This window comes from Lycorma delicatula, chromosome 6 (genome assembly GCF_047948215.1).
Source record: "Lycorma delicatula isolate Av1 chromosome 6, ASM4794821v1, whole genome shotgun sequence".
NCBI classification, from domain to species: Eukaryota; Metazoa; Arthropoda; class Insecta; order Hemiptera; family Fulgoridae; genus Lycorma; species Lycorma delicatula.
Window position 1 is genome coordinate 122,018,112 of NC_134460.1, and position 27,835 is coordinate 122,045,946.

At 31.3% G+C, this 27,835-nt stretch overlaps 1 protein-coding gene across 1 annotated transcript; it reads right to left on the bottom strand.

Annotated features, from left to right (window-relative positions):
* Positions 1–1,455: 1,455 nt before the first annotated feature.
* HLH54F (basic helix-loop-helix domain-containing transcription factor HLH54F) lies at positions 1,456–27,835 on the bottom strand. The gene is made up of 3 exons (XM_075368465.1): positions 27,493–27,835; positions 15,538–15,833; positions 1,456–5,125 (listed from the first exon to the last, which is right to left on the bottom strand). The coding sequence occupies exons 2-3, from the start codon at positions 15,820–15,822 to the stop codon at positions 4,790–4,792; spliced, it is 621 nt and encodes a 206-aa protein (XP_075224580.1). The 5' UTR covers positions 15,823–15,833; positions 27,493–27,835; the 3' UTR covers positions 1,456–4,789.

Below are 27,835 nucleotides of genomic sequence, written 5' to 3' on the forward strand. Positions count from 1 at the left end.
CTTCTAATGAAAGTTCTAATTGTTTTACGATCATTCATCACTATCTGTCGAATTTGCTAGATTTTTTCGGTTTTTTTTTTGTCGGTAGAAGGTCTACCAGAGCGTTTATCGCTGTCACTTTCGATAGATGTTCGGCCATCTTGGTAAAGGGCGATACCATTCTTTAATTCGTGTAACTTCCGTAGCTTGTTCACAAAATTTCTGATAAATTTAAGGTAGCTTCTTTGCTCAGTCCGTTCAATCATTTGAACAGTTATGAAAACAAGCGCACTATTCACGCAGATGCTAAGCAGCGACTAGCTATAATGGCATCAAAATCAAACGCAATAATACGTGTCAAGGTGACATTCAACGACTCTACAGTAAAAAATAAAGTAGGATACTTTTTGATTACGTCTCATATGCACATGCATATATAGTGTTGCGTAGAAACGGAAAGAACTTCAGGTCATTCTACAAGTGAAAATAAAGGAAAAAAGATCATATAGACGTGGATCCGGATGCGAAAACATGAAACGAAGCGAAAAAATACGTTACAATAACTTTACGGAAATTAAATACAATTTTTTGATAAAATTTGAAATTTTACAAATGTGTGATTTTGAATATGAATTTAATTTAATTCTGAGAAAATGTAAAGTAAAGTCAGCTGAACATTTGACTTTTTAAAACAAACAGACCGAGATGCGGCAGAAGAATAGAGCATTTTAATTCTGAACCGAAATAAACATTTCATTTAATATAAAATATTTTAGTACCTTAAAAATTAAATTTCTTTAACTCGTCTTCATGATCTGTTGACTTCAGTTACATAAACTTTCTCAAACTCATATATTCTCTATAAATTTGTTACGTAACTCTATTTATTTACTGGTAGTTTTAACGAAGTTTTTGAAGTCAACTAAATAAATTTGGTGTGGTGTCCACGCCAGATGACTTCCTTGTACGCCTATTAAATTACATATACATATTTTTTTCTGCACTTCATTTAAACTTATTTCATTTGAAAGCGAGATACGATCCTCTAATTCTTTAATAAAGTGGACAGTTACATAGAAAAATGCCCCTAAAAATTTCCTTAGTATTTTATATTCGTTAATATCTTAATTTTGTTTCACGTCGCTCAAGTAGGTATGTGGTGTAAGTGACAATGTGTCGGATCCGTAACCATGTACACTTCGGTTCGAATCCGACTTCATATACACATATTTTTTATTAATTTTTTTGTGTAATTTAAATATATTGATTTATTAATAATTATTAACCTCTGTAAAAAAATTGTTGAATTAAAATGAAAAGTATGTAAAATTTTATTTCACTAATAACTGATTTTTTTTTAATTGTTATTATTGAATTATTATTTATTGTTAAATTTTTTACAATCAAAGGTTAATAATTATTAATAAAATCGATATACCACTGATACGGATATAACGCGGATTATAACCTGTACCCTAAAAAATATCTGAAAAAATAAAATAGGATGAAGAAATATTAGTCACCCTACCACTGTATTCGATATCAATGTAAATCTCCACTAAATCATTTGAAATTATGAACAATACGCTTCTAATATAACATCTGTCAATTATTCACGACCAATTTTAAAGCCTTGGAATTCCCCAAAACATGATTAACTAAAAAACTAAACTATGATTTTAATAGAGTAATAGGAGAAATTCTTACGACATACTGCACTCATTTCCTGTAACAACGATAAGACCATCAATGTGCTGCCTGTACAAGGCACAATAAACGGTATATGAAGTTATTACGCATTATGATTTATTCCGAGCTGCTTTTACTGTGTTTACCAGTATCGTTAAGTTTTATTACGTCGGTTTATTTATTAGATTTTATAATGTTTGTTTTCGTTCGTATTTGCCTAACATGTCGTCTAAACGAAAAACCTATTCTGTAAAGGAAAAATTAGAAATTATTGAAAAAGTTAAGGCAGGTCGTTCGAAAGCCAGTTTATCCCGGGAATTCTGTGTGCCTGAAGGTATTATACATGGTTGGGTGAAAGAAGAAGACAAATTGCGTTCTTTTATCGATTTGGTAGATGAAACAGTCGGACTTGATCGCAAAAAGGTTAGACTCGATGATGTTAATGTTGTAGATGAGTGTATGTACCTTTGATTTTTAGAAAAAGGAGTGCCGCTATCAGGGCCAATTATTCAAGCTCGGGCACTAAATTTTCATGAACAAATTAACAATTGAGAAGAATTCAGTGCTTCTAGCGGTTGGTTATCGCGATGGAAAATCCGTCATGGGATAGGCCAAGTAAATATCGAAGGAGATTCTCGTTCACCAAATGCGACGGCAACCGAACATTTTTCACAAACAATATTACAATCGGTTAAAGAAGAGAATAACTTCCGTGACGAAGTTATATAATTGTGATGAAACTGCTTTGTTTTATAAACTATTGCCAACAAAAACATTAGATGCGAAGCGGACACCAAATAAGTCTGGTATGAAAATGAACAAAGAAAGGATAACTTTTCTTTTGTGTGCGAATAAGTCAGGAAATCATAAATTGAAGCCGTTGCTCATCGGCAAGTATGCCAGCCCACGTTGCTTCAAACACAATAATATGAATTCATTACCGGTTACTTTTAAAAACAGTAAAAATTCTTGGATGACGTGTAATATGTTTTTTTACTTGGTTTAACGACGAATTTGTACCTTGTGTTAAAAATTATTTACGAGTTCGAAAATTGGAAGAAAAAACTTTATTACTTCTTGACAATTGCCCTGCTCATCCGCCTACTGACTTTCTGAAATCTAAAGATGGGAAAGTAATCGGAATGTTTTTACCCAAGAACAGCACATCTTTGATTCAACCATTAGACCGAGGAGTTATTCAGGCATTTAAAACTTATTAACGACAAGAGTTACTGACCGCTATCGTTAACTCAGAATTACAGGTAACAGAATTTCTTAAAACTGTGTCATTAAAAAGTGTTGTATACAGCGTTGTAACAGCATGAAGTAACGTAATGCTATTGCAATTGAAAATTGTTGGTCGGTATTGTCACAGAATAATACAGAAGACACTGAAACAGGAAGTGTTCATATTTTTATTGACGAATACGCACTGGAGTTGTCAAATTCAACCGGGCAAGAATTGTCTGTAAGTGATCTCAGTAAGTGGGTTCAAGAAGACAATCAAACACCCCTTGCCCATTACATGACCGACGAATAAATTGTAAACTCCGTTCTACAACCTAACGATAATTTGTCGGAGGAAGAAGAAGGTGTTGCAGAGGTCGCTGTTACAGAGAGGTCCACACCCTCAATAAAAGACGTTTTGGAAAATATAGATATTGTAATAACATGGATGGAACAACAAAGTGATAGTGATGCTCGTCATTTATTGCATTTATAAAGTGTAAAGTCATATATTATAAAGAAGAAACATAGAACCGCGAAACAAAAAACAATAACTTCTTATTTTAAAAAATAATTTACATTCAAAGAAAAAATATCGTATCTTACGCAACTTATTTCTATGTAAGTATACATTATATTGTATTGGCTTTTTCGATTAAACTACTATTGCTTGATTTTTGCCTATCTTTTTAATTGATCCCCATTGTGATTTAAAATTTACTTCTCGAAATAATGCGATAGCCTATAACGCGGTTGTCACGTAAGTCCCCCGATAACCGCGTTAAAGCGGGGTTATATATATATGTATATATGGAAACCTCAATTTAAGTATGGAGTTTTAGTACTTCTCATACCTCTAAACGTGAAGAAAATCCATTTCCACCCCCACCCACCATATCAGTCCATGCGACCGAAAATAAAATACTATAGTTTTCTTCGAAAAGTCGGTAAAACGTGTTTTATCATTTCCTAAAAACTGAAAAAGTAATAAAAGCTTCGACCCAAAAATCGGAAATTGCTGAATGATTTAAATATAAGAAAATCGCGTACACCGAAGTCATGTTAAAAGTAGAACTTTTAAAAATAGTAAAATCAGTTAAACAATTATTATCAGGTAGATGAAATCAAAAAATTGTGTCTTGTTCCGTCTTCCTTCATACCACTGGAATTTTAACCCGATAAAATTGATATGGTCGCAAGTTAAAGGCTACATTGGGAGTACAACATTTAAGTTAAATGATGTAAAAGGTTTATTGATAGAAGGTATTAATAGAGTAGATGCAGTTGTTCGAAAAATCTTATTCAAAATTGTAATTAAAGAAGAAAAAAACACGGGAAGCAGATAGTTATGTGAAAATATTATTGAAGTTATTGTGATAAATTTGGGAGACGATGACAATAGTTCAGTAGACTGTAGCTTATCGGGTATTGAAGAAATACATTGAGGTAACAAATAGTTTTTCTGTTTTACTTGCTGAAATTTTAATGTAGCGGTAAGGTAAATATATAATTGCATTACAAGTTATTTTTACTTCATTTCTATATTAAAAGTAAAGAGAAGAGAAGTGTTTTTTCTCGGATGTATTGCGCTACATTAAATTAAATCAGAATACTGTTTATGTTTTGATTTGCCGCATGATTTCCTGAAACAAATTATAAGTTTTTTTTGTTGAGAAAATCGTGTGGTTGAAGAAGTTGTCGAAAATGTAAAAACAATATTACACTCAGGGGCCAATTTGAAGTAAACAAAAATTCGTAAACTATTTGTTATTTTCCCTAAATTTTTTGTTTAGTATTTTAAAGGCTCTTTAAAATTTTCTACAATTTATAAAAATATTAATTAATGTTTTTTTATTTTTTATTGTTTACATACAATCTATTCTAATCGATCGTTTTATCCAATTTGTAATAATGTATCGTGAAAATTCGTATGGTTATGATGATTTAAGTAACTGTTAATTGATGTTGCACTGTTATTGTTGTTATTACTATTATTGTAATGTAAATTGTTACTAATGATATCATTGTCGTTATTATTGCAAGTAGAATTTAATAAGTTATTACAATCCTCAGATCTTCCTGATGATGATGATGATGACGTCGTCGATAACGGTGAAGAATGACGATTGTCATTCCATGATGGTGTATTGTCACTGTGAATTACTGAACCGTTAACACTTCCTCCGTTATTATTACCACCAGGCGACTGTTGAAACGTAAATGGCCATGTCTGTAAAAAGAAAAAAAATTAGAAAATGAAGCTAAAAATGTATTAAATCAGAAATAAAAATTGTATTATATTTATTTTTACGTTAACTTGTTGCTTTACACCGTTGATTCTCAAACGTTTTCGCCTATCGCCCACATTAAGAATCAAAAATTTTCTAGCGCCCCAAAAATTTTTAAACTTACCATCTGTTAAAAATAACAAATGCAGTTGCTGTCTTTAAGATGCACTCTTAGAAACAGAAATTGCAATTATTCTTTTTAAACGTGACATCTTATTTCTGAGTTGAAACTTACATTTGAAATGAGAGCAGTTAAAACGGGTATTTAATCATATTCCCTTTAATTTTTTGTATTAGTGTAGTAGGTATTTAATTTTGGTTTGAAATATCAGGAAAAAATATTTGCCTTTTTTTTTTTAATCAGCCATCGCCTTCCTTTTTTTTCTTTTTCTTTTTAGCCTCCAGAATCACCGTCAGGATTAGTTCAGAGTATAAATGAGGATGATATATATGAGTGTAGTCTTGTTCAGTCTCAGGTCGACCGTTCCTGAGATGTGTGATTAATTGAAACCCAACCACCAAAGAACACCGGTATCCACAATCTAGTATTCAAATGCGTATAAAACTAACTAACTTAGGATTTGAACCTTAGAACTCGCGACTTCTAAGTCAGCTGATTTTCGAAGACGCGTTCACCATTAGACCAACCCGATGGGTTAGCCATCGCCTTCCTAGACTGCCTGAACGCCCCCAATTTTCTGTGAGCCTTCTACCGTTCCACTCCAGCGACTTCTAAGGCCTCCAGCGACCATAACGAGGCGTTATCGCCCAGTTTGAGAACGTATGTTTTAAATTATCTTTCTCACTCTTTCTTAAGCCCATGATAAATGTAAATAATTTCTCTGAGAGTAATGATGTCCATCTTACAGTCAGTTTGTGTAAGCACTTACACCAGCTGTATTTTAGTGGATTTGGTATGCTGACAGTGCATTTGCCTCTATGAAAAAGGTGAAATTTATTATTTAGTTTAGTAAATCCATTTTTTTATGGAGTGATTTATGTTTTTTTTTTAATACCATACCACCTGCAACCTATTCTGACAAAAGTTACAAATAGTTTTCAAAATATAAAAATTATTGTTTACCGATCGCTATGTAATAAATCATATTTACCAATGTTTAGTAAATTAAAAATATTAACTGATTTATGTGTTAATAATTGGTCGACGTTTGCTAAAACGAAAAGTCATTTATTCTTAATAAATGGACAGTATCTATCAGTATCGAACCGCAGATAACAGAACTGTTTTCTTATAAATCAAAATAATAGTTCGGCTTATGAGAAAGAACCTTGCTTTCAATATAATTTTTAATAAATTACAGAACATTAAAAAATCTTACCACCAATTTAAATAAAATACAAGCGATAAAATTAAACATTTTAAAAACCCCACGAAGCCGTTTTGAAGAAGAAACATATGTAATGCAACGCCCCGTAGTGGCTTATAACCGTAAGACTAATTTAAGTACCTGCTCTTAGGTGATACCAATGTATTGCAAAAAACTTCTCAAAATTGGCCCAGCCGTTTTACAGAACATTTACTGCAGCCTCTGTTGGTGGCCTACAACCGTAAAATTAATCTAAGAACCTACTCTGAAGTGATACCTACGTAATGCAAAAACGCTTCGAAATTGGTCCAATAGTTTTTGAGGAAAATGGTAACAGACATACACACACACACACACACAAAACCTCTTACCACAAACGCATATACCGTCTCTGTTGCGTCGTGGGTAAAAATTAAACGATTATAACCAAATTACTTGACGGTGAACCTTCTAGACTATGGGGCTGACGTTTGAAACGAGACACGTTTTAGACCTCATTGCCTTAGTGTGGCTATCGTAACTTTAACTGTGTGTGCTGTGCGTTATCTTATTTTGAAATTTGTTACATGTTCTTTTCTTTTTTCTTCACGCATTGTTTCATAATTTTTCCTACTATATATAATTTCTTTTATTTTTCTTTCTCTTGTTCTACAGTTAAGTGTTTATTGTCATTCATAATCGTTAAAATGTATGTTTTTATAACAAAAGTTGTTGTGTAATTTTTTAGTTCTGCTGATTATCATGTGATTGCGGATGTGATCTAATTTACTCAAGGTTTATATAAATGTAACCGAAACCCTGAAGAAATAAAAAAAAAGTTTTTTCCATAGATATATTGACATAATTTACTGAAGATCGACTGTAACGCGGAGTTTTTTCTTAGTTGATGTTTTGATTAATTTTTTATACCTTACGCTTTACAAGGTATTATAAAAAAGGAAGTTGCTTTGTATAAACGTCGAATTTTAGAGCCTTTTGTACCCCTGTTTATCAATTTATTTTTTACCATCAAAGATAATGAAATATTATTTGTAGATCTAAAAACATTTACCCTATTGTAATGATTAATAAATGGTGGAAATAATTCCTGATTTCTTTAGGTATATACTCAGCGCGGTATTCTTTAATGGATCGGCGTTTTGATTTAATTTACATATTAGTTAATTGTAATAATAGTTTACAGTTTTTAAAAATAAATATTTAGTGATTGTAACTTATTTAGTCTTAATGATAACAAGAAATGTTGAAGTATAGTTGAGTGTAATGAAATGAAATGGTGAAGGCGGTAAGAAAGGGGGGTATATAAAATTACTGATATTACGTAAACATGTTAAGGAAAGAAAAAGTCCACCTGGTAGAATATGGGACGTACGCCAACGAATAAACAAACAAACAGAACAAATTGTTAGAAAATAATTAAATGGCGCCCGTCGCGCCCGTTCCAGCGAAACATACAACGGTTTAGTTTAATTTCGTTTCTTTTCTTTCGCCCCTTTTATTTTTCATTCGCCTAAATGTGTATTAGAAAAAGAGGGTTAAGTGCAAGTGCGAGTGAGAAAGACGAGACGTAAATACTACTGTACAAGCAAAATGTTCCCAGCTGTTGTAAATTCCTATGCATTCCTAATATAATACAGTAGTAATAAATACTGTTTTAAACATTATACTAAAAAAAAAAAATTATATAAACAACTTACATTTTTTTAACCCTTTACAACTTTATATCGTTAAACAAGACATCTTTCTTCTACTTTGTATTTATAACAATAATAAAATATATAAGTAAAAATTTATTATTAATAAACTGTCATTAAAAATTTAATTACGACCAATGCATGTAGAAAAAAAGATGCCTTTATAAACTTTGTAAATTTATTAGAAGATTTTAGGTGGGTAAAAATTTCCCTTGCTTGTATATACATTACCGTGAGATCGAAATTAGAGAATATCAAACTCTCCGGTGAATGTCGATACATATGAATACGTCGGTGGAAGATCGAAATATTTGCTTATTACGACCTTCGCCGGTATATGTGTCAAACACAGATAAACTCTGTGGGGGTCGAAACGATAACTAGAAATATAAAAAAAATCACCCGATACCAATCTCTAAGGTAAATAGATTACGAAAAACACTCGTAAAAAAAGAAAATTTAAATTAAAGACAAAAATAACCTATTCTCGCTTCGCTCGCTAACCTCGTCTAATTAACGTAAATATAAAAATCTATTTTGCTACATTGGAAGCGATTAATCAAATTCCTCCCCTTCCTTTCAGCATGCACGATGGTGAAAATTATAATGATGGTGAAAATATTTTTATAAAAAAAATTGAACAAAGGGCAAGCCATCTGACCATTTATTTGAATCGTTATCGTTTATACATGCATTTTACATATTGTATATACTGATTGGTCCTTTCAATTTGTAAAATGCTCCAATGTTGGAGAATTTTTATATTTAACGTTAAATTAGACGTGGTTAGCGAGCGTAGGTTATGTTTGGCTTAAATTTAAATTTCCTTTTTTTACTAGGGTTTCTCTTAATCTATTTACCGAGAGATTAATATTGAGTAATTTTTTTTTTAATTTCTAGTTATCGTTTCGACCCCCACCAGAGCTTATCTGTGTTTGTAAATGTGTACCAGCGAAGATTCGAATAAACAAATATTTCGGTCTTTTATCGACGTATTTGGTATGTATCGACGTTCATAGGAGGATGTCCGGACATTTGTCAGGTATCAGTCTTTCACGGTAGCATATTATAACAAGACCGGTATAACGGTCCTAGGTAACGGATTCCTACCAATTAAGAACAAAATAGTAGATAATATAATAATGGGAGGAATCCATAAAAGGGGTTAAAAGAAACCCTTTTTGTAAAGGTAACAGTTCCGTTTAACAATCGTCTTTTGTAATACTGCCCACTGACACGCCTAAACAGATGTTGTTTCGTGAGAAGAATTACCGGACCAGGGTAGGAATTTCGTGGGAATGTGTGAGGGCGGGCGATCATTCTCATGCTTCGAGTTGAAGCGGATACCCGACCCAACTGCGATACCATCAGTTCTGCGAGATCAGTCTAAGCGAGACGTTATGATACGAGTTCTATGAGGAGAGTCTGCGAGAATGCTTCGATAGAGAAGTTATTATGCAAGTTTAAAGCGAGAGTATTCTGCGAAGAGATCAGTGAATGAGCGAATTTCTAGTGTGAATTAAGTTCGACGCGATTAAGATGACGTCACAAGTAACTCCAGTACACGAAAACAAGAAATGGTTCGGTGAGTTATAAGTGAAAGAGATAATGTACTAAATTTCATTCCTAAATTGTTAGGGTAATTTTATTTGTGAACAGCAAAGGTATTTGCAGAGAAAGAATTTTATACTTGTCTTATCTATTATACTATTGTTGTTAATACAAGGTTAAAGGCTAGTAGTTAAAGTGTTAAGACTAGCGGTCATGCTAATGTCTTTTGTCAGTGGAGCTGAACTATGGTTTTCAATATACCTGTCAATAAATCCTGACGACTACTTTAAATTCTGTTTTGTATATAATCACTGATTATTATTATTGACATTTATTATTATTGTTTGGTGTTGTCATTGTTATTAATGTGATTATTATTGTGGTTGTCATTACTATCTTTATTATTTGTTTTATTATTGTCATTTACTATTATTATTACTATTGTCATTATTTTTTATTGATTTATCTTGTTTACATGTATTTTGAAACCAATAAATTGTAATTATATAAACATTTTCAATTGTCAATCTCTCAGTATCATGAGTGACGAGCACGGGACAAAATACACGACATAAAAGTCCTTGGGAGTCTGGGTGCGGTGCATAGTCCACTAATATCTGTTTATTTACTACTTTTGAATGATTTTAATTATTATTATTCTTTTTTTTTATTTACCGGGCTTTTTCTTTATTGTTACTGCAGCAGTATAGTTATAAAGGAAAAGTATAGCTTTCGGCCAAAATCCCGGTATCAAAGATTTTTAATTGTGGACAGTTCTGGATCCCCTTAGTCTAATCCAAAAAAAAGTTATACAAATAACTTTTTTATAACGGAAAATGTACGTACGTGTGTTGGCCTGTATTTTGATTAATATATCCGGACTTTTCTTTTCTGTTTAGCCTCCGTAAGGTATTACTTCTGAGGATGAATGTGGATGATATATATGGGTGTAACTGAAGTGTCTTGTATACTCAGGTCGACCATTTCTTAGGTTAATTGAAACCCAACCACCAAAGAATATCGGTATCCACGCTCTATTATTCAAATCCGTGTAAAAATAACTAACTGCTTTTACTAGAATTAAATATATCCGGACTGGCTTACATAAATTCTTCGAAAATTTGACACATTGATGGTATTAGATTTTGGACAAAATTAAAAAAAAAGTAGGAGTAGTTTTCCTCATTTTGAATTTTTGTCTCTTCCAGTAAAATATGAGAAAACTAGCAATATATGTAGAAAATTGAGTTTAAAATTCCAAAGTATAAGTCGAACAAATTTAGGGATGTGAAGATATTCAGCATTACTTCTTAACAGTTTTTGCCGCATACCTTGAAACCCATTGACTAAAATAGTATGTGGCTATTTATTATATCCGAGGTTTAACCTGATTTTCGCGCACGTCAGATCAGGGAGCATCACGGTACTCGTAATTTTTTTTTTAGTAAAATATAATTTTTTTAGCCTTGTTGAATAATATTGCAAGGAATTGGACCGACTTTTTTTAGTAAATAATTACGCCGGTAAATATACTTTTACACCCTAAAAAAACAAGAGAGTTGAATGACACCAGTACTTAAAATATTGCCGGCCTCCGTGGCGCGAGTGGTAGCGTCTCGGCGTTTCACCCGGAAGTCCTGGGTTCAAATCCCTGTCAGCATGGTATTTTTCACACACGCTACAAAAGTCATCTCATCCTCTGAGGAAAGAATTGCTTGACTGCGAACCCGGAGGTTAAACAAACTTAAAATATTAATTTTTTAAACATTTAGACGATATTGGAACTTCAAAAAAATTGGGGGTATCATGGGATCGACTTTAAAATTTAAAAAAAATAGTATTTTAATTGCTTTATAATTTTTGATAATTTATCAGTTTTTCAGTCTGTGGCTGTTATTAAAAAAAAATCCTTTCGGGGTACGCCGGAAGGCAGAGGTAGATTTCACTGGTGCTAAGGAGGGAATGAAAAAGATTTCCATCTTAAAGTTAAGAAAACCTTCAGATTTACTCAATACGACAATGGTTGCAAGTAAAAAAAGTTTCACATGTTTAGCATGCGACAAGCTCCATCTTCTACCAATTCCAACAACATTCCTTGCCGTAAGGGTTGTCATATCAAAAGTTTTTTCAGATAAAGATTTTAGATAATGCTTAGAGGACTAACGACCACTTTAAACCGATTCCGTAGTTTGCCTATTAAGGGAGGAATAATTGTTTTTGTCTTCGAAATCCCATTTTTTCCTCCCCCTGGGCTAATGGTTGGTGATATCAAAAGACTTTACTTACATAGGCTTACTTTAGATAGGCCCCTATCTAAAGAATAGTAGGAACTTTAAAAGAATTCGAAAATTTACGTAATAAGAAAGTTATATTTTGTTTTTTCGAAAAAGCCACCCCGTTTCCACCCCCCCCCCCATGATCCGATATTGCCCATTAACGAACTCGGCCGAGATTTTGGGTCGTTCTGTTTTATGTATCAATTCGAAAATTATATGAGCAAAATTACGGCAGTTATCGTGTTCACAAGAAAGTAAAATATAAATATATATAAACTTTTGAACTGACGGTGGTTTTGGAGTCTGGAGAATGTGAAACGCGAAGATATGTCGTTTTCCGGAAGTCGAAACATGGAACCCATTACAATAGGTAGCTTTCTTATGAAATCTACCTAATATATATAAGAAGCTATCAAACAAGTGGGTCATATGACTCCAAATGTTTTTACTAAAAATTTGTATTTATTTTTTAGCAATAAAATAATCTAAATACAATATAATAAAAAAAAACTTAATTTGACCATGGGGATCACCGGGGCTTAAAATGCTTTACTAAGAATTTTGTTTTTTTCATATTTTAAATACTGCTTAATTTTTAAGGTAAAAACATAATTTGATCAAGGGAGGTCAAATCGAGCCCGAATTATTTTACTGAACATTTTGATCTTTTTCGCAACCTTAATATTTCAGAATTAATTCATTAATATTTTTAAAACTCTGGAATATTTAAAATAAAAATCCGTCTACGGGAAAGTATTGCAATCGTTTTTAGACTTTTTTCCAACAAAGTTTTGTGAAAATTGGACTTTATTTTATTAAATCTCTTCAGCCCTTATTGATAAAAATGGCAGATAATTTAAGCGCTTAAAAATTATATTTTTTCAATAATTTAGATATTGTTTTTATTTTAATTCTCTTGAATTGATTTTTCCACAGAAAAATATATCTTTTTTTTACTAAATATTTTTCAAAAAGGATTTGTTGTTAAGTCGATTCTTGTGTATGAGTACATTTTTATGTATTTACCTATTGTTTACTTACCTGAGATACTTTCTACGGCGTTTTATCTTATTCAAACTTTAATGTGAGAAGGGGCAAAAAAACTTTTTTTCTTTTTTGGACTCAGTCACATTCCTCTATTAATTAGGTGGTTACATTACCTGAGTATGTCACTGGTTACGCGTTAATTTCATTCATGAATTTTTAGGCAAAAAAATATCTGACTTTTATTTCGTCACACACCGTTTTCGTCACGTATCTTCACATTGGATTAACCAATTTTTATGAAATTTTGTACAATGATTTCTGAATATGGGTAAATGATGTCATTTAAATTTGGTCACAACTGATCTGACTACGATACTAGCAAGTATCTCAGAATTTTAATCAAAGAATAAAAAACTTTTTTTCATAATTTACTATGTCCTAGGAGGAGATATTAGATTGATATGAAAATGCGGGAATATGAAGTGGAAATTTTGCAACGTATGAAAAATGCCACTCCTGGCCGGGATTCCAGCCCGGGACCTGCGGATGAAAAGCCGAGATGCTACCATTCTGCCAAGAAGATCGCTCGTTATTATACAGTTATGTTTCATGTTATGCCCTATTTAATCCTAAGTTAAATGGGTGAGGACAAAGTACTTTTTTGATTTTCCCGGGAAAGTTACGCAACTCTTTGTCGGCTTTTTTCTTACCATTCTTTAAATATTCAGTTTTTTTAATGTTTAATTTACCAATTAAAAATCAATACTTCATTAACAAAATTAAAATATATTTTTAATAATATTCTTATATCAAATATTACTAATGCATAAATCTGAAAGCTTATTTATTACTCAATCACCCAAAACCTACTGCACCGATTTCGATGAATTTTTTTAATTTTCCTTCTTTTCTTTAGAGAAACATATAAGCAACAAAAAGAATCCCGCAACCTGAATTTCAAACAGCATCCAATGCTACCGAGACTGAAGATCATACAAATGAGCGTCGAAGGGCTAAAGCTAGACGTCAAGTACGCGTGCGAAGCCGCGGGTAGACGCTAATTAAAGAAACATTTATAAGTAAATTCTATAAATATGACATATATGTATGTCATGTGAATCCCTTTCACCACATGTACTCATTGAAAAGCACGATTTGCTGTGCTACACGAGCAATTAATACAAAGTCACAAACGAAAATTTTCCATAGATAGCCTCCGGTTGATTTTGGATCATTGGAAATTATTTTTATTAAATTATTGTTATTTTTTATTTTATTTTATTTATTTGTTTAGTTCTTGTTTGTAACTGTTATATCTTTTGGTCGATCCAAAATTTGTGTAAGTTTGTACATTTCGTTCACAAGATAGGTGAATAAAAACGTTTATTTGCCGTCATAGTTATAGTTTATGAGAATGTAAAACTTGTTTATGAATATAATCTTGAAAATAGTATTCTAGACTACTGTGTATTTGGTTACTATTATTTAGCACTAAACAAACTATTATTTAGTAAAAGTTTAATACTATTATTTAGTACTTAATATTATTTTGTTTAAATTTGTGTTAAATAAATTTAATAGATCTCATTGACTGATAAATTTCATCTGGAAGCCTGCGGGTGATCTATGATAGTTGTATTTAGTTTTAACCGAAATGACAGTACAATTTTACATACGAGGTCTGTTCAGAAAATAAATGAACGTTTTTAATTACGCGCCAACGGAGATATTTAGTGATGTGCAGTTAGCAGCATTGTGTTCCGTACAACCTCCTCTGTAACCATATGTTCTTGGATTGTTGATGTCTCGTTTAGTTTTTGTGTTATTGTTATTTGAGTTCAACGCATTTAAATGTTAGTAACGATTTTTTAATGTGTATTTTCCGGGAGCAATGATACAACGTAAAATTTTGGGTGAAACTGGGGAAAACTTTAACAGAAACGTTTCAAATTTTAAAACAAGCTTATGGAGATGATGCTCTGAGTTGTCCGCAGTATTACGAACGGTTTTCACGATTTAAAAGTAGTCGTCAGTCAATCGAAGATGACCCTCGACCAGGAAGAGTCGAGGGTCCATCAGTCCGTGATAAAAAAAATTACTCATTACAAAAATCGCTACTAACAGAGTTAAACATGTTGTACTCAAACAACAATAACACAAAAACTAAACGCTAAACGAAAACTAAACGGGATATCAACAATCCAAGAACATGTGGTTACAGAGGAGGTATGCGGAACACAATACTGCCAACCGCAGGTCAATAAATATCTCCGTTGTCGTGTAATTAAAAAGGTTGGGTTATTTTCTGAAGAGATCTCTCTCGTATAGCTGTGTTATGCCCTACGTTCAACATGATGTTAATCAGAACAATAACAAATTGTGGCCAATTTTGTAATAGCCTTGATCTGATGACCTATCTTAGGGAAAGATGTAGAGATTGAAACATTTAAACTTTCCTGACTAAACCTAAATTAACAAATATTAATTAAGTAAAAATATTTATAAATATTAATATTACCAAATTTAATGGATGAACGGGATTAGTTTGTTCGATGTCGTCGTCTTGATCGAGGCAAAGTAATGCTCTTAAATGCGCTATATAAGATGTGGCCAAACGTAATGTATCCAATTTTGATAGTTTAGTATCGGCTGGTACCCACGGTAGAGTGGTTTTCAATCTGCAGAAAGCTCTTGATAGGACTCTCATTCGAGCTCTTTCTCTGGCGTTTGCGGCGTTTCTTTGCTGTCCTCCAATTAGTCTCTCTTCTTCCCATTCTTCTTCGCTTGCACGTCGTCTCGGCATTCAGGATTACACTGACAACAAACAAATTACAAAAAAATTGAAAGATTTAGGGTGAGTAGAGATAAATTTTGTGTTATTTAACAAATTATTTTAAAATTTCTGTAAACTACCATATGTTTCTTGATTACATCTGTTCCTGAATTTGTGATATCTAATCTTATATGTTAATTAAGTAAATTTTATTTCTTTGTTTTTTGCCCTTGTTAAAAACAATTTCCTGATTACGAAAAAAATCGAAATTTGCGTGTCTCATTTTGCCTCTTATTCAAAACTGATATACAAAAAACAGTTCAAGATGAGTAACATAAAACCGAACCCATAATGTAACCGCTGCAGAATCGGTAGGTTATGTTGGAATGATACGGATAAATAAAATTTAAAAAAATATAAAACGTAATTTAAATGTAGCATTTATTTTCCTTATTGTTACAAAATATATTCAAAATGACCACCCTGGGCATCGATGCATTTTTGTGCTCGATTGATCGTATTGAGAGTCATCTGACGCATAACGTTGTTGCCAGTTGCGTTGATTTCTCGTTGAATATTCACTTTCAGTTCAGCAATATTGTGGGGATTAGATGCATAAACTCTCCCTCCTTTAAGTAGCCTCAAAGGAAAAAATCGCAAGTAGAACAACTCTGGGGAATGTGGAGGCCACCGTTCTCTGCTGACAGTTCGTTCATTTGTGAACGCAGCATGAACGCAATTCAGTGAAACGTTCCTTGCTTCGTCTTGTTGGAAGAAGCTGTATTATTTTTCATTATCAGTTAATTGCGCATAAAATTCTTCTAAAATGGCATCTTCTAGACCGGTAGTAATTCTCTTTTCAATATCGGCAGTGGTGAATGGAATCCTACCGGAAGGTTGCCTTTTTCGTTTTGCACTTGAAACCGAACTTGTTGTATGTCATTTTTTAACTAAATCGTGTATGTTACTCTTCGCTGGGATACAGATATTCGGAAATTTTCTACGAATACTTGACGTGATTCTTCAAACGATCCAGAACGAATATAGGTCTCAACTAAAGCTATCATCTCCTAGATTGAATAAGGCATTTTACACAACACAATTGCACTGCAACAAAACGTATACTGCTCTGACACGTAACCACATGACAAACGGCAGCAACAATTACTAGTAACATATACATCCACTAGTCGCGCTATTTGTGTGAGTCTTCTATAAATAGTGTTGGTTAGCGGTTTCGTTATGGATTCAGTTTTATGGTACTTACTCTGTATATTAAGACTTTTGAACGGGTGAGAGGTCGGTAAAAAAAACAGGCATTTTCTAAAATTTTAATTTTTAAAAATCTAGTTTATCTTTTACTTCAAAATTTTAATTCCATTTAATATTATATTTTTATTTCCTAAAGCAAAGGGAAATGTTCATATGTGATTAAAAAATATGGGAATTTGAAAAATAGGTCATTTGCAAAATCAAAAACATCGAACTGAAATTGTCTCAAAAAATATATCTACTGTAAATGATTAACAATTATTACCCGATTCAAATCCTGATATATTTCTTTAATTACTGAATTCAGAAAGTTACAGTATAAAAAGGACTTTAAATCTGTTTTTAAAATTCAGTTTGATCTAATTGAAGAAGAGAGGTTCATAAAAAATACTTTCCATAAATTCAACACATTAATATCTAAAAAAGAAAAAGAATCGAAATATATATATATATAATTAATTATACACGCTCACTGTCTCCCACGAATAGTTATACTATTTGATTTAGTATTAATTCGCCCATACCGCTATCGATTCTTTTTAAACTCTACAGATCTTTTAACAAAGGTTCTACAAGGGACATTCAATAGAGACATATTGATGTAGAAAAAACTGTGTATTTTTACAAAATGAGACTTTTACTACTTCTCAACATAATCTCCACCAATATTAATACACTTGTCCCAACGATGAACTATTTTTTTTACACCTGATGCAAAGAAGTCTTTGTCTTATTGTTTGAGCCACTTTCCCAAAAATTCATTAATCTCCTCGTTGTTGCTAAACCTTTTTCCATGTAATGCCTCCTTGAATGAACCAAACAAATGAAAAAACGAAGGAGCTGAATCTGGATTGTAGGGAGGATGTGGTAGTATCTCCCAACCCATTTTTCCAATGGTTTCTTGGGTCAGCTGGGGCGATGTGAGCATAGTCGTGTATCAATATCACGCCTTTTCTTTGAGATCCGCGAAGTTTTGCGCTCATTGCTGGCTTTCACCAGCATGTCTGAGTAGTAGACACTATTTATTGTACTCTGATTTTCCAAATAATCACAAAAGATGACACCTTGGGCATCCCAAAAGATAGTCAACGTGACTTTTCCCGCTGATGCTTGCATTCTGAATTTCTTTCGGACAGGTGAGTTGGTGTGCTTCCATTCCATGCTTTGTCTTTTGGACTCTGGTTCAAAATTGTGAACCAAAGTTTCATCACACGTTAAAATCTTGTTTAGAAAAGGATCACCTTCCCTTTCATAGTGTTCTTTCAAGTCTGAACACACTTTGAGTCGTGTTTCCTTGTGTTGTTGCGTTAACTCTTTCGGGACCCACCTTGCATTTGTTTTCTGTACCTGAGCTTGTTATTAATAACGTTATGAACTGTGCCAACACTTATTGCAGCTGTTTTTGCTATATGTTCAACTGTAATACTTCAGTCTTCACGAATAATGTCGTCAATGTGGGTTTCAAGCGAAGGAGTTGACATTTCAACTGCCCGGCCAGGACGTTGCTCGTCAGTCACTATGGTTCGACCGTTTTTGAACTGTTCTACCAATTATAAAATTTCCGTGGTTCATATAACTTTCACCATACTGTAAAATCATTCGAGTAAAGACTTTAGCCGGTTTTTCACCTTTAGAAAGTAAAATACGGATCATTGAACGTTGTTCAATTAATGCGGAAACTTTAAGCTGACACGCCATAGTTAAATGCAATATTGCGGTTATAAACAAAACAATTTTTATCCATCAGCTGTTCTCAGCTCATCTCACTGATGCCAAACTGAAGTCATAAAAGTAAAAAACTCCTCCTACAAACTGTTTCATTTCTACATCAATTTGTCTCTTTAATTATTGAATCTCCCTCGTAAAAATTTCAACCTTCTAGAATTTATAGAAACAAAATGCCGGCTTTCAAATAAAAACATAAAATTCAGAAAAACCACATTTTTATGCATTACAAAATATCTGGTAAAAATAAAATTATGTTTTTATTAGAAATTTTCAACTTCTTCCAAATTTGTCGTTTCTCGTTTATAAACCTGATATATACATATATTAATTATTGTTAATATATATTACTGTTTGTTTTTCAAAAAGATAAATAATTTGAATGGGTATATTTCGAGGCCTTGTGATCCAAAATTTTTAAATTTGGCGCTTATGTTTGTATTTAAACATTAAATGTTTTGTTTGTAGAGGTGAGCTAATGCAGGTTCTATTTATCCTATGCGTATTTCCTTCTGTATATTTTTTATAAACTAAACGTTCCATTAAAAAAATTAAATTGAAAAAATTGTTGTAAAGAGGTTGTTAGTCAGAAAATTCTACATTCCTAAAAATGGAATGTTTGTAAATCTTTAAAAATTTTGGCTTTTAAATCTTTCCAGTATATATTTATTCAGATTATTTTTCTCTAATTAAGTAATTATCTCGGTACGAGCAATCTAATTATTTATCATACGATTCGTGATAATCAATATCGCTTGACTGAAAAACTCCACAATTTTTTATCTATACAGAAAGGTCCCCTAATTCCTCTTCCATGATATAACATTCAGGTTGGTTAAACCGCATCAGATGATTGTAAACATTAATCAGGGCTTACATTTACTTAACGTAGTGCCAGTATTAGAATTAATTGATGCTCTCTTCAAGTGTCCGTGAGAATTTTAATTTGTGCTGTGTTAAGTTAAAATAGTAGATACAAGCGATAATTCAGTTGAAGAAAGACTTAATGCTGATGTTTGGGTTCATGGATGTACATCGTAAATGAACGCTATTAAAAGCACGGAACAGATTCGTTCACCGATAAATCTCGGAACTTCCATTTATGGTGTAAAAAAATCTCCACTTTTATGAGAAAATCACAGACCACCCAGTACCTGAAATCATATGGATTCCGATATATGGATTCCGATATATGGAACCATCATTTATGGATGGAATTTGAAACAGAATTTCATACTTAACATTCCAGAAATTATTTTTTCCTCATTTTCGATCGATTGTATGGAATTCCATTTTACAGCAAGATGGAGCTCCAGCTCATTGTGGTTCATGGTAAGAGATTTTTTAAATTAATATTTTTAAGGGCGATGGTTTGAGAGGGCGCTCCGAAGATGTGTGGACGCCTGGAATATTACTTAACAATCTGTAACAACTCCTTTTGGAGACCATAATCAAAGAAAAAATCTCCCATTTGCGACTAAGTTGGATATGAGATGAAAACTGCTGTCAGAGAGTTTTTATAATTTTGGTCCTTCAGCGTAGAAAAGAATATCTAAACAAAATTTGTAGCTGATAAAACTGTTCGGATAATGGAGGAGCACATACGGGTGTAACTTTTACGGGTAAAATTATTAAATAAAATAATGAAAAACAGAATTCATGTTTATTTTTTTGTATGGAAAAGGACTTGGTGGCCACTCCATAATCCAAGCTACCAACCAACCTATTTTTGGCTAATTTTTACAACTTTTATTTCATCAATCTATCAACTTTTTTTGTGATAACTTTATACGTATGAGGCGTTGTCCGAATAAAAAAATATTTCAATCCTTATCACCGAAGTAGAGGGTAAATTTTAAGTTCAAATAAAGATTAAATCTTTGGTAACATTTCAAAATCCTGTAATTTCTGCAATTTACTAAGTGATATTTCAAGATTTAGTAAGAATTATACTCGAATTAATTTTATAACCTGTTACAGGTTTAACAAAAAATATTTTTTTGTTAATTTTCTTTTTATAAGTAAAAAGGTAAATAAAAAATAAGTAAGTTTACAATTATAATTACATTTTTTAACTTTTAACTTTATCACAGGAGAAAGGATTATATTCTATAAATAAATTATAGAAAAGTTCGACAATTTCGTTGCCAGCTTTTTTTAGTGTTTTGTCTTGTAATCAAATAATAATTTTGTATAATAAATACTACTGATTATCACGAAACACGTAATAGCAGAAAATATAATGCAATCCTCATAATTTGATTTATTTAATAAAGGTTTTAAGTCTCTTTCTGAACACACACACTCCCAAACAATCCTTTTCTGTTAATTTTACAATATTTAATTGTCATACTGAAATTTTCCGTCAGAAAGTTAAAACACATATGTCCTGTTTGATTAATTACCTTTACTCAACTTTATATCCGTGTAAAATGTGCAAAAGAATTCTAAAAATATGCCTTGAGAAGCATTTTCTTCTCCCAATTCGGGTGATTTTGAACTAAAATAAAAAAAATGTACACCCAAAACACAATAACTTTCTAAAATAGATAAAAAAAATACCAACAAATATTTCAGCATGCATTCCGTAAATGTTGAATTGTCGTTTTTACATTTTGAATTCAGGAATTACAAACTTACTCTAATGTTGACTAACAGAAAATATAGTTTATTAATAATTCTTATTACTGCCTTTATACATTCATCCGGCCTTACCACATTTATTCAGTGAATAAAACACTTAAGCTCCAAAAGTATGTATAGCCTCTTATTAATCGCCATCGAAAAGCGAAACGTTGCAAATAAGATTATTAATAATTAAATAAAAAAAGCTGACAACACAGTTGTTTCTGATGACACATACACACATACACATACACACACACACACACACACACACACACACACACACACACACACACACACACACACAAAGCTTAATTAATCATTTTATTTAAATATATTTCTTCGTTTAATTTATTGATTCTAACTAAAGCGCACGCGCATACCGTATTTAATTCGCACGGGTGTGGCGGTACTAGCGGCGTTGGTAGGCACTAACTAATCTAACGTAATTTCATAACTTATGTAGAACAAATTTCGGTTGTACAGTCGGTAGCTGGTGTAGCCGCGAGGCTTAACTCATCAGGTACCGACTCAAGCGGGCGATCGAGTTCGTGACCCAGCCAGACCGATTTACTCTTTTAAACTTTAAATATTATTCATTTATTTAATTCTACCGCTCACCTGTGAGTCATAATATAGTAGTGGTTTAGAGTATTTTTTTGGGGAGGGGTACGATTTTGCAAATATTGTTTAATATAAGTTTAACTTATATTTAAATATATGTCTTTTTTGCAAATATTGTTATTTTTTAATCGTTAACAAATGTGCCTAACAAAAATATGACCTTAGGGCGAAATCTCGAGATCCGGAGGGTGACCTTGCTCTACATCCTCACCCCCTTGACCTTTTAAGTTGAAAATTTAATGGGATCAATACCCCATATGTAGAAGTAATTTGACTAAGTCTGGTCAAAATTGGTCTAGTAGTTCTGAAGATATAAAGTGATTTAGAGGTCAACACCGAACACACCTGTGTGCATACGAACATTAACATCCGGAAAATTTCCATCCGGTGTTTTGGGTTCCTTAGGAGGTGTCAAAACATCAAAATCCGGTGAAACCCGCAAATGCCCAATTTAGATCGATTACAATACTTTCCCTTCTAGAGCTATGGCTCTGCTATAGCGACATCTAGACGGGAAAGTAGAAAAGGTATTGTATTAATTAATATTAATAATCTGAAACCTCTTGCTTATATATCACAGAACCTCTTGCTATATATCACAGAATATTCAAAAATTCATTTAATTCCTACGGGTATTAAGGTAAACGTTACGCAATTAAATAATATTAAAATTTTGTTTAAAAAAATAGTTTTAAAATTTATCAACTCGGCACAGTATAATAAAACGTCTGTTTTTACATACATGCCCAGAGACGACCGTGTAAGCGCAACGCTAATAACTTCATCGCTTGCATCAATTCATCTCTACCGATTAAAACAACCTTTTGATATTTAAATATAAAGGTACACACCGCGTTTAAAGATTATGGACTGCTATGTTTCGAAATATAAAAACATTAAGAGTAGATTTAACACTTTACAACAACTGTTTACCCTTTTGAGAAACACCAATCCCTTGTATCATTTTCGAAAACTTTTCTACAAATTAACAAATAAAGTAACCGTGTAATATTGCAAAAAAATTACATTATTAAAATTGTACAAATTGGTTTTAAGAAACTCGGATTTAAAGTTTTATTATTTTTTTTTTTATGAACATCAACTCTGTAAAAGTCGCTTACATGAATGAAAAATAATATAATACTACCTAAAAACAAACGAACTAAAATTTTATTTAAAAAAAATGTATGGCCGTTTTTCAGAAATTAATAAAAAAAATTTTCAAAAACAATACTCTTTACTATTTTAAAAAGTGCCCTCGAATTCTAGAGTTTTAAGTTCTCTGAGTATAAAATGGACTATACCCACAGTTTCTTAACTTCGGTGATCTACGGTTTAGATATATCTAATTTCACATCCTTCAATTTATAGGATGCTATTCAGGCAAAATGAATCATCTTTTCGTAATAATACGTCCATGTTAAAAAAATATATATTTAAAGTTTTCTCAGCAATTTTTTTATTATATTAAATGAGTTTAAATAAATTAAGACAATTTTTATTTTTTAAAGGTATCGTGTAAGAATAAAATTATTATTTAAAATTTATAAGTGTGTTTAGTTATCTCCTTTAAATTTACGAGATTTTTATTAAGGTTAAATCGAATAATAAATATCAAGTTATGTTTTCATTATTAATGCATTCCTTACATATTTCTAGATCTTACTTTTTTTTTTATTATTATTTATAATAATATTTTACCTTTGAATTTATAGGCGCGCGTAATATCTCACGAAGAAATTGAAAGAATCTCAAAACATATTTTGTAAGTGAAAATAAATAAAAAATTTTCTATAAGCATGGGTTTCAGAGAAGCTTCGTTTTCCAACTTCAGAAAATTTCTCCTTATTTTTGGTTCAAGGGAATCAAGGCATATTAAATTTTTTGGAATTTAGATTATAAGGGAAATTTTATGGCCTTTGATTGAAAAATTGAATAAAATACCGTCCAAAACTGTATTCTAGCAGTAAATGGTTTTTTTTTCAATTATTGAAAAGTAACATATTGTCGCAAAACATAATTTTTTAACTTTACGCACAATAACTTCGTTTAACCCACCGGGTTGGTGTTAGTGGTAAACTCGTCATCACAAATCAGATGATTTTGAAGTCGAAGTTCTCAGGTTCAAATTCTAATAAAGGTACTTTTATTCGGATTTGAATACTAGATCGTGGACACCGGTGTTCTTTGGTGGGGTTTGTTTTCTGTTTAACTTCCGAAACCACCGTAAAGTATTACTTCAGAGAATGAATGTGGATGATATTTATGAATGTAAATGAAGTGTAGTCTTGTACAATATCAAGTCGACCGTTCCTGAGACGTTTGGTTAACTGAAACCCAACCACCAAAGAACACCGTTATCCACGTTCTAGTATTCAAATCCGTATAAAATTAACTGCCTTTACTAGGATTTGGGCCTTAGAACTCTTGACTGCGAAAAGTTCTTTGATGGTTGGGTTTCAATTACTACACGTCTCAGTAGTCGGCCTGAGTTTGTTAGATTACAAATTTACCAGTATAGTTACAGTTACACTGATAAGTCGCTAATGACTAATTGCTGATGCGACTTTAAATAAAAGTATTAAAAGAATTAAAAAACTTCGTTTAATTGCCAGTAGAAATATAACAATTTTTTGAGACTTTTTTCTATAGAAAATTTTGTATTTTCTAGAAAACTTTATTTTCAAGAATAATACATTTAAAATTGTAGTATGTTATGATTTTTCCATGTTAATAAAAGTCAAATTTGTTAAAATATTCCTCAATGTTCAGATTAGTATGATTTTCATAGATTCTCGAATTGAAATCTAAAAATTTTCTTACTACCCATTTAAAATAGTCAAACCTAATAAATATTGGATTTCACGACACCAGTTTAGTCTTTTTCAATAATTATCTCAAAAATTACTAGATTTACAGTTCAGGGACTCATTTTATCAATTTTTCAGATCAAAAACCATATGGAATCATCAAATTTAGTCCATATTTTTCGTCCAAGAATTTCAGAATATGGCATCATTTTACCGTTGAAGCAGAAGTCAGGACGAAAGTTTTGCATGATATAAATCGAAAGCGTTTTTCCGGTTCTATGTTTTATACGAATTTTTATCTTTATTATCGCGTGAAGAACGTCCCCTGAAATTCTTTCTGTAAACTTTGTTTAAAAAAACCTTTCAATATCAAGAAGTTTGCTAGAACTTCGCCGGTAAGTCTGCAGAACTGGACGGCACGGTGAAGTCAACGAACTATTTTTACGGTTCTAAACATGACCTAACCTTTAAGTGAAATGAAAATGGGGGAAAAATTTAAAAATAAGCATGAAAACACTATATTTCAGTTCAATTAGATTTGTAATAAAGAATACTTTCAAAAAATATCTCAAATTTTGTTAGACTTTTTTTTCCATTTGATGAACCACAGGACTTGAATATGTCATTTTTTTCACAAAAATATGGGTTTAAAAATTGCGCCACTAGGTAGCAGTACTTGATAGTACTAGGAAGCGTACAGAAACTTGATAATGTTCTTGAAATAATACAATTTAAAGGAAAATATACTACAGCTTTTTTAATAGTAAATGCCCTTAAGTAAAAGAACGTACTGAAGATGAAACAAGTTTTTTAATTCCCATCACTTCATTAAAAAAAATAAAAGGATTACTTTACAAGAGATTATAGCTGCTAATAAAATACAAAAAAACATGAACGGTAGGAAAGTGTTGCAAATGTGGAAACAAAGATTTGTTAGAAATAAATTCGATCGGTAAAATTGTTATTCTTCGGTTAGAAATGTTTAAAATAACTAATGGAGAAATAAAAAAAAGTTAATTTAATAATAATATAAAAAGTGTGTCCACAGATACGATAAAAATCTAGGGTACACTTACAAACAAATAAGTGCAATTTTACATCACGGATCTTAGATTCTTGAAGGTCCATTATACTAGGTTTTTAAAAAAGGAAAAATATGATATGAAGTGAATGATATGACTATCAACAAAAAAATTGGCCGTGAAATTTTTTCTTCAAAGGTAATAAATTTTAATAATAAATCCTTAAAACAACAATCAGTAATTCAAAAAAATAAAAAAATTGTGTAACAAAACGAAGTGATATCCAAAAAATTACAATGAAATTATAGATCGTACGGTAAGTCTCGCAGGTATCGTTTCTTCCGCTCAAAAAAACAAACATTTCTGTAATATAAATAAAACTGTTTTTAACAAAACGATACTGATATCAAAAAAGGTAAGATACTACATTTCTATTATTCAAATCTGTTATTAATTTAGAATTTTCTTTAAAAAAAATACATATTAAATATATATAATAGACAATAGATATACTCTAATAGATAATAAACAACGTTTAAGGCGTTTCATATAATAAGCAAAAAATAGAAAAAAAATGTTATAAAACTCTTACCGGCCCGATTTAATTTATTAAACCACGAATAATCATAAGAATTGTATTATTTCTGTAAATGTGATATGTACTCGTAAGAGATCGAAATGTGATATGAAAGGTAAGTTTTATAAAAAAAATTTCTTTTTTTTTTGCTTATTATATGGAACGCTTAAACATTGTTAATTATCTATTACAATATTACTACATATCTATTATTGTCTATTACATATCTATGTAATATGTATTTTTTTTTAAACAAAATTTTAAAATAATAACAGATTTTGAAAATAGAAATGTCTAATGTCTCTCTTTTTGATATCAGTATCATTTTGTTAAAAACAGTTTATATTACAGAAATTTTTGTTTTTTGAGCGGAAGAAATGATATATGTAAGACTCGTAGTAAGAGTCTTACTGTACGGTTTACAGTTTTACTGTAATTTTTTTCGATGTTAGTTTATAATTAATACGCTTGTACTGGTAAATCCTGGCACAGGTTTTTTTTTGTTCGAATTGGTATTAAGTTATTATTTTTGTAGTTATTAATATAAAAAATTCGTATAAAAGTTTTATATAATTCATTAAAATAAATTATTGTAATATTATTAGAAACATAAAAATATGAATGCAAATTTAAATTGGATGTTTAAATTTTGAGCTATCCATGAACAATTCACATTCTAATTAAGGAATTTTATTATTATTATTATTATTATCATTATAACCATTATTACGAATATTACCCCTAGGCTAACCCGGTAAACTCATCGTCGTAAATCAGTTGATTTCGAAGTCGAGAGGTTTTAGGTCCAAATCCTGGTAAATATAGTTGCTTTTATTTGGATTTGAATACTAGATCGTGGATACCGGTGTTCTTTGGTGGTTGGGGTTTAGTTAACCACACATCTCAGTGTCGGCCAACCTATGTTTAAGACTACACGTTTAGTAGATTTACTTTCCAGTCGCTAATGACTAATTGTTGATGTGACTATTTTAAAATGATGAATGTTAATGAATTAACTAATAAATGTTTTATTCTATTAACTTACCTAAATTGCAGTGCAGCTTACAAAAAATATTTCTCTTGTTGAACAAATGTATTATCCGATTGGTACTTTTGTCCTATTAAAAATTTTGTCACATGTAAATAAATAAAAAATTTATATTAAAAAACCGTCAATTTTTCGGAATTAAATCATTCTGAATTTTTATATCATCTTGAAAAAAAAAATATATAAAACAAATTATTGAAACATAATACAAATGTAAAACAAAATAATTATGATAAAATTAAAATATGCATTAAGAAAGAACGACATAGAAGACAACAGCTAATTAGTAAATACTAAAACAGTTTAATGTATCGATACACATCTAAAAAGATGTTGACGA

What these genes read in the sequence shown, in the direction of transcription:
- HLH54F (XM_075368465.1), bottom strand. Translation starts at nt 15,822, where the DNA reads ATGCCGAGACGACGTGCAAGCGAAGAAGAATGGGAAGAAGAGAGACTA. An exon ending in CCGTTCATCCATTAAATTTG is followed by an intron (nt 5,126 to 15,537) that starts GTAATATTAATA and finishes TTCTTTTTACAG; the next exon opens with ACATGGCCATTTACGTTTCA.